The 8,834-nt window shown below is 43.0% G+C and overlaps 1 protein-coding gene across 2 annotated transcripts in view; it reads left to right on the top strand.

Annotated features, from left to right (window-relative positions):
- Positions 1-4,488: 4,488 nt before the first annotated feature.
- Positions 4,489-8,834, top strand: part of ETF1 (eukaryotic translation termination factor 1) — a 33,466-nt gene continuing 29,120 nt past the window's right edge. The window contains exons 1-2 of one of the 2 annotated variants that reach the window (XM_059174710.1): positions 4,489-4,644; positions 4,805-4,908. In XM_059174710.1, coding sequence (XP_059030693.1) covers positions 4,823-4,908 — 86 coding nt within the window. In that variant the 5' untranslated portion in view covers positions 4,489-4,644; positions 4,805-4,822. The other variant, XM_059174711.1, reaches the window with a different exon arrangement.

Raw genomic sequence — 8,834 nt, 5'->3', positions numbered from 1 at the left:
CATGCAGGCAAATGCAGGAGGGAGGAGCAACAGGAGAGGGGCAAGCAGACTCCCTGCTAAGCGTGGAGCCCAACATGGGACTTGATCTCACAACCCTGAGATCATGACAAGAGCTGAAATTTAAAAAGTCAGATGCTTAACCCTGACTGAGCCACCTAGATGCCCCACTTCACAGATAGTCTAACCCACAGATTATCTGTAACTATTTTTAGGCACATTAGTTTTGTTTTAAATAAAATCTTATGGGGGGGGCGCGAGTGGGTGGCTCAATCTTTAAGCGTTTGCTTTCAGCTCAGGTCATGATCTCAAGATCTTGGGATTGAGCCCTGCATCTGGCTCCCTGCCCAGTGGGAAGCCTCCTTCTCCCTCTCCCACTCCTCCTGCCTGTGTTCCCTCTCTCGCTGTCTCTCTGTCAAATAAATAAATAAAATCTTTTAAAAAAAGACACCATGAACATAGAACTGAGATCTCCGAATTCTAGTATTACACTTACAACACCAGTTAGAAGCTAATAAACATTAAGGATATCCCAAGGGGAATCTTACCTAAGTCCCAAACTTACCTGACTAGGATACCCACAAACACAGAAATGATGCCTGTGCTTTGCTTACCTAGGCAGTAGCAAAAAAGACCTTCTCCTTAAGCTATTATTAAACATCATTAAGAGACTCCTACTCTTCTATCTATAACCATGGGACCTTAGTATATAACACACAACTCCAAGCTGGGCAAATTCACAAGAATGTTGAATGCTAACAGGGAGAAAGAACAAACATGGACGACTATATCTAGTTGGACACCCTTGTGATAGCTAATACAAATACACTGCCAAAGCTTCAAAACATTTAGTGCCCCAGGAATAGTTTCCATTTGGGGAAAAAAAAAATCACATAAAAATCCTGCCACAAAGCAACAAAACCCCTGTAACTGATCTCAAGGCCACAATGACAGTAAAGGCAGGTATTATCAATGACTATTAGATACTGATCAGCCCAAGGCCCAATTTCTAGGTCTAAACCACAATTGCTTCTTGGCACCCACACAACCCTCCCCACACAAATACCCAATCTTTTAAACTCCAGCTGTGAAAAGTTCTAAATTTCTAACAATTATTAACACACCAGTCACTGAAACAGGGTAAAGATCCCACAGACCATTTTACTGGCTCCCTCTTTCCACTAGGGAAAAAAAATCCCTAGGAATTGTAATTTGGGTCTGCTCTAACTTTAGGCTCTCAACTTCAATTTTCTGCTAGAAGTAGTGTATCAGGTCAACAGATGGGTACTGAAAACAATGGAAGAGGACAGAACAAATTAGGAGAAACTAAAAACAGAACTAGCATTCACTATTGACACAGGAGCTGTAAATGGTACTAGACACTTTACACAACTTACTTAATCCAGTAGTCCCACAAAAAAGGCAGTATCCCCATTTTATAGATAAACACAAATTCTGCAAGATTTAAGTGACTTGCACAACATAAGGAGCAAAGTCAGGGTTCAACCCTAAGGCTGCCTAGCTCTAGAGATCTTTCCTTTAACAATCCCCCTGACTTCCCTAAGAGTCATAGGGTATAGCCCTTAGGAAATCTTCCCACAACCATTTCTCCCCTGCTTTCTTCACCTTGGCTATTCTTAAAACTGGCCTGCACATTAGCAACCAATAATTTCATTCTGTACCTAACAACACTGTGTTCTCAAGTTGTTATTGGTACTTTCAACATCATCAAAACAATTCTTCTTCTCTTCCCCATCTCCACCCATAACTAGGAATGTTATCTACATCCCAGTATTTAACTTTATTATTTAACATTAGACCTAGAGAAGAACTTCTGAGGTCAAGTAACAAATCCTTCATTTTCCAGAAAAGGACAACCTGTGCCAAGAGAGGCTATATATCTACCCATATCATATGTCATTTTGAAAAAATCTGTATCAGTCTTATGTCACAAGAGGTTCTTCCTGAACACTGATGGTCATGGCTGCATTCATAAAGCCTCCTCCTTGCTGAAGGAAATATCATCCCTGTTCTATTCCTTTCAAATCTCTTCTGCTAGAAATCAATGCCAGTATTTGCCACTAAGACACTGGTTTTCAATTCCAAATGCAGAGATGGTGAATTTACAGCAATGAGGCAAGTAAGCTTTCGGAGCTACATATAAACTATCTGGAATTAGAACATTCTAAGAAACAAGTTACATATCTCAGTAATTATGAAGTCTGAATGATTCAAACGCTGACAAACAGTAATTCTGACATGTCACCATCTTATTTCAGGATAATCACCTATAAAAGCAAGCTTATGAGGTGGTCTAGAAAGCCATGAAATATTGACCTGAAGAAATGCCATAAACATAAAAATGAAGAGATGTAGATCAAGAGAACCAAGTGAAAAAAGTAGGAATTGGGGTAAAGGAAATGAAGTAGGGAAAAGCTTGGGATATGGTACACATCCAGTCAGTAACAGTGTTTATTATTATTTACTTTAGAAGGTGCATTACTAAGCACAGTGAATGACACACAGAAGTACAATAAATACTATGTAATGAATGAACATATGCCATGAATTACAAAATGGTACCTAAAGAAGAGATACTACCCTGGGAATTCATTTGCTGGGGAAGAAACATTTCCTGCAGGAAATGTGTCCTCACCCTATGGCAACAGAGGTAATGGAGTTGCTGCTTGATAAAATGCACTGGGCACTGAACATGAAGTCTAGAAGTCATAAACTAGCTATGTGACTCAGAGCAAGTCTCTTTCACCGTTCTTTGCCTCAGTTTCCCTATCTATAAAATGGGGATAATACCCCCATCTCAAAGGTGTGAGCAAAGTTGAGATAACATGAAAAGGGACTCAAAGCAAACATAAATGCAACTGCCTGACATCTCCACTTGCATGTCTCAAAATTTAATATGCCCAAGAGGAAATTTTCAATCATCCCTCAAAACCTGCTCTTCATATTTCCCATCTCAGTAAGTGCAACCATTTCCACACTCTGGGAACATTCTTCCTTTCTCCAGATCCAATCCATCATCCAGTACTATCCATTCTAACCCCCTTTATATCACTGACTTCTATCTGCACTATCATCACCCTAAGTCTAAGCTACAATTATCTCTCACATGAATGACTGCAGCAGCCAAAACGATCTCTAAGCTTCTACTTCTGCTCTCTCTTATCCACAGAACCATCTCCTTAAAAACGTAACTGTCCATATATGTCATTTCCCTACCTCTATAAATCCTTTAAGATGTCCATTGTTCTTAAGAGAAGAGGCCAAACTCCTAAACCTGGCTTTCAAGACCCTACATGATCTGTCCTCTGTCTCCACCTCAAGCTACTTTACCCATTCCTGAACCTGTTCCAGCATACTGGCTTTTCAAGCACACACTTTTTTTTTTTTAATGTTTTATGCTTTCTGGCAAACCCCTACTCATTCTTTGGGTCTCATTCCAAAATCAGGCCCTTTTATTACACTCTCACAGCATTTCCGGGTATTTATGCAATTATTTTATAATACAAAAGTATACAATCACAAATGGTTATAAACCCAACGAAACTGAAAGCTCCACTAAGGTAAGCACTGTTATATCCAGTTCACCTTAGCATCCTCAGGAAAACTGACTCTAGCACAGTTTGGCCCCCAATATTTGAACAAATCCAACTGAGGTGAAGAGAGACACAGTCAACTAAAAGTTATAATTCAAAAAGATAAAGTTCTAACTTATATAGCCGCCCATTTTGCTTCAAACTCTCCTCACCTCCACTCTCAAACCCTCACACCAAACGATCCGTGGCCTCAGATACCTCACGGTTTCCAATCTCGCGTAGCCTCTGCTTTCCCCTCCCGTCCCCACAAAATTCCAGGTTCAAAATGAACCCATGTGAGCAGCAGGCGAGACGCAATGCGCCTCTTTTGCCTTTGCGGGTGGCGCGTCCCGGACCACCTGGGGAAAATTTCCTAATCCACACACCCGGGCTGGAAGGCTAAAAACTAACTCGTCCGCGCAACAGTGACGCACGTCGGCCGACGAGCACTTTGCCAGGTATGAAGCCACGAAGTTTGAGGCGTTTCTTTAAGACTCCTCAGGCGCAATTCAAATCACGAGTCCCAGCCCGATCGTCTAGCCGCGTGTCGTAGATTTTCAGATGCCCATTCCATCCACCAAAGAGGGACGGAAAAGACGTTTTCCGTCTCGCCCTCTAGAAAACACCCCCCATTGGAGGCCGGCGGGTCGCTAAATAAATCCTCGCGAGAGCCACCGGCTTCCGCTCGCTTCCTGCACCGGGCTAGCCGGACCGGAAGGAAGGCGGTACTTCCCCGCCCCGGGCCCTACCTCACAGGGCCGCGCGGCCCCAGCTGCGAGCAATCAGCAAGCTCATTGTAGGCCGCGGCGCGGACAGCCAATGGCAAGTCGCGGCGCGCGCAGAGCTTCCTCTCTTCCGCACCGGCCCCCTCCCTTCCGCCCGCCGACTTCCACTCAGCCTCTGGCGGAGGAAGTGATGTCACAGGCCCCATGTGAGCGGATTGCAACACATGCAGCTGCCTGGAGAGAGGGAGCCGGTGTCCTACGTCAGAGCCGCCGCCGCGGAGCCGCCGCCGGGGAGGAGCAGCCGCTGCCGCCCAGGACTGGGCCCTTAGGTAAGCCGAGGGAGGGAGAGGCCAGCGACCGCCGCGGCGGGCCGCGCGAGGCGGGAAGAAGAGGGCCTCTTGGGGGTGGCTAGGAAGGGGGCCGCTCTGCCCCAGCGGCGGCGCTAACTCTGTGGTCTTGGTGTCTCCGGGCCCCGCCGGGCCGCTCTAGGGAGGAGGAGGCGAGAAGATGGCGGACGACCCCAGTGCTGCCGACAGGAACGTGGAGATCTGGAAGATCAAGAAGCTCATCAAGAGCTTGGAGGCGGCCCGCGGGTGAGCGCCGCGTCCGGCCCCCCCGTGCTCTCTTGGTTCCCGGACCCCTCAGGATGGCCGCCCCCGCGCCGCATGGCCGGATGAGGAGAACCAGGCACTAGTCAACTCCCGCCTTCTGGATCTCTGGGTAGTAGCCCCCGACTCAGGGGCAAGGGTCTTCGCGGTTGGCCGGGGAAGGGGTCCTTCTCCTGCTTCGGGGTAAGGGGCCCCGCTCCCGGGGTTCGGACCCCTTGACCCCCTCGTGGAAGGCCATTGCTACTTTTGAATCTCTCTCTGACCCTTGAATCAAGCACCTCCGTCTTCGAGCTCCAGTTGCTGCCACCCTACTTGGGTGCTGTTGGGGGAAAGAGCTCGGCCTTCCTTTCTGAACGTCGTTTCCTAATTTCCTCTCTTCAGGTTTCTCAGCCAGGTCTCATTAAAATGGCCTCCCCCTCCCGGTCTTCTGAACCGGGTCGGTGAAGTTTGGATGGGACGGGAAGGAGGAGAGGTGGCCAGGGACAGCCTCTTTCTGCCTTTCCTTGATATCTCTGGGTTTTCCACCTCTTCCGAGATGACTTCCCCCAAGTCCTCCAGTTACCCGGGAGGTTCCTGGTGTTAGCTGTTGAAGTACCCACCTATGAAATGAAAATGCCAACGTGGGGGGGGGGGTGGGGCAGAGAGGAGATTTTGGTGGACGAATCCGCATCTGTATATACATGAGAAACAGGGTTATGGGGCCGTTAATGTGAACTGTTAACTACGGGGTCCTTTTTGGCCTCTCTCTGGAACTTTCAGGGATAGTAGAGCCTAATGTACTAATGCTTGTTGAAGTTTAGAACTGAATTAGGTGGGCTTTGGGTCTCCTTTTGTAAATTTTGTGGGTATATACTATGGGAAGGTTAGATAGAAACTGGCTGTATATGCCTCTTTTTTTTTTTTTTTTTTTTTTTTAAAGTTAAAATTATTCGTTTGGAGAAGGTGTGTCAGGTATTCCCATTTTCTTAGTTTGTTTATTTTGTTCTTTTCCCAGTTATAGGAACTTTTTGCTTACAGGAAGTGGCTCAAAAAAAAAAGTGTTTGGAACATTACATATTTGTATGTCTGAGCATTCTTAGAATAGCAGGGTGCCTTGCCCCAGGCCATGTTGAAAATTTGTTTTGAACACAGGAATTGGACATTCTGGTTTCCAGCCCAGGTTTGTCATCGTTTGCTTGATTTGCAGTGATAGAATTAATCAAGCTTTTAATTGTTACTACATGAAATAAAGTGTGCTTAGTTACATGGAAGGCCCAGAGTTGTTAGATTGGTTTTGCTGTTGTGTTTTCTTATTAAATTAGTGACAGTTCTGCTTGAAATTAAGCTTCTGAAAGTTTGGCTATCCATTCAGTGACTTGGGCTTTTGCTAACTCTTTACCTAGTATAAATTGAAGATGGCAGCTTATTTTTAATTTTTTTAAGTTTGTTTCTTTGAATGTAATAAAATAGATCTTTTTAATAATCTTACAGGAACTTGAACACATACAGTTTTTTTGCCTCATGGTAGAATAATTATTCTCCCAAGTGTGAACATATACTGGAGAGGTAGTACAGGTCATGACTCCTTATGTGTGATGTACTGTCAGGAATTAGATTCGTTTCACTAGGATCTTCTGTTGTATTACTTTTAATTGAGTATGGCTTTTATGGATTTTTGTTGCAGTGTTTAAAGTTTGATATGACCTGTAGATTTGTTCTTGTATGTCTTTACATTGGAGGCAGTGTCACACATTAGAATCTGCATACATTACATTCTCTGAAAAACTCTTAAGATGTGAATTTATGACTGTAATTTGACTGTTGTCTGAGTGTAGTAACATTAAAAATAACGTTCTATGTAGTAACAGCATTCCCTTCTAGTGCATGATGAAGGAAACTTATTCTCTGATTTGCTCATAGCCATGTTACCTAGCTACTTGAAACTCTTCAGCTACCGTTTAAAGCTTTTAGAGGCTTTATCTCTTTTATTAGCACAGTTCAGTCAAGTTGAAAGCACATCAAAAATGAGGTTCTCGGGGCGCCTGGGTGGCTCAGTGGGTTAAGCCGCTGCCTTCGGCTCAGGTCATGATCTCAGGGTCCTGGGATCGAGTCCCGCATCGGGCTCTCTGCTCAGCAGGGAGCCTGCTTCCCTCTCTCTCTCTCTGCCTGCCTCTCCATCTACTTGTGATTTCTCTCTGTCAAATAAATAAATAAAATCTTTAAAAAAAAAAAAAATGAGGTTCTCATGCACAACTTTGCTTCTAAGTGATGGGGTTAGTGTGGACATTTTAGACAAGGATTAAGCTGTCTAAAATAGCTGGAAAGTGGTCTTCATTTAAACAAATAATATGGTTGATAATCATGTCCTACTTTGCTTTTATTGAGGATTTGGTTGCATGTTGATCCCATGAAAATTTTAAATCTTTTGCCATCTCTGGGTATTGGTGAGGAGCCACAACTGTATTCAGTTTGGCTCAGAAGTTTCCCGGTATATACCAAATTCTTTTAGGGAGTAGGAAGATTCCTGTTCTTGGCTGAATTGTATTAAAGTCAGGCTCAGATTATTATAGTGTATAGTAAAAAATATTTTGCCTAATGCTAAAATATTTTAAGGAGAAATGTAATGATCTTTAAGGACAAACTGGATGACAGAATGAATCTTTGTGTGCTGGTGTTTGGGGGTAGTCTTTGGGTTTAAGGAGAAAACTGATGTGTTCAAGCATGGTTATTAGCACTAAGTGAAACTTAGTGGTGGATTAATAGAATAGTTTTTGAAATGTTTTTTTGTTTGGGTTGTTTTGTTTTTTTGTTTGGGGTTTTCCTTGTTTGGTTTGTTTTTTAATCCTTTTAGCATTGTAGAATTCTGGGCACGAAAATCATATTGGTTTGTTTTTAACAGTAACTGTAAGGTATGCTTATAGTTAACCAAAAGAGTAATTTTTTGAAATTGAGAGTCAGTTTATGATTATCTTTAGATAATATCACTTAAATGTAGCTTAAAAAGGGAACCATTGCAAAATGGACTCAGTAATTAAGTACATCTGAACAAAGTGAGATTTCTAAGCACAATAATTATTGGGTGCTTAGTATATTATAGACACTGTGTTAAGTAACACACTATTTGATTCAATCCTCAAAAGAAGTACTGCCACCTTTTGATAGCTAAGGCACCTGAGGTGAGAGGTTAAACAACTTGGCATCTGAAGTGTAGCAGAGCCCAGGCCTTGAACCAATATGTTATGAAGTGCAATGAATGTATATTATGTTTTCTGAAAATACAAGACCGGAATGACTCAGATTGTAATCTAAGCTACAACAGACTATTTTATTTTTAAGAATTTTACTTATTTATTGAGAGAGAGAAGCAAACTCCCTACTGTGCACAGAGCCCAATATGAGGCTCAGCTAAGTCTCACAACCCTGAGATCATGACCTGAGCTGAAACCAAGAGTCACATGCTCAACCAACTGAGACATACAGGTGCCCCTATAACAGGCTATCTTAATGTTGTGGAAGAGCACTTGTAAGAACCAAAATGGTTAAAAGAGGGAACTTGGAGTCTTTGTAGTCCACATCATACTTAATTTTCTGAGTTGAAAGAAGTGTTACACGTAGATCTTAAATTTAAGTTTGTGGAATATACTAATTTAGTTTCATAAAAGTCTGGTTGAATGTTAGTTTCTTTGTGCGTTAATAAAATAACCTGCCACTTCTTTTGATATACTAAGTCCCACTTGAAGTTAGTGGAAGTTCTTCCTGGTTTATGATTGCTCGTAGTACATTCTCCACCATTGGCTTAATGAAGACAAATGTGTACATAAGCCAGAACTGGAACCAGGGCCATGTGAATGGAACTGTGGTTATGGATAGTTAGGATAAGGAACTAAAGTAGGTAAATATGTTTTACAAGAAAGGTGAGTGGGAAATTTTGG

This window comes from Mustela lutreola, chromosome 5 (assembly GCF_030435805.1).
Source record: "Mustela lutreola isolate mMusLut2 chromosome 5, mMusLut2.pri, whole genome shotgun sequence".
In the NCBI taxonomy this organism is placed as follows: Eukaryota; Metazoa; Chordata; class Mammalia; order Carnivora; family Mustelidae; genus Mustela; species Mustela lutreola.
This window is presented reverse-complemented; position numbering and strand designations above follow the sequence as displayed.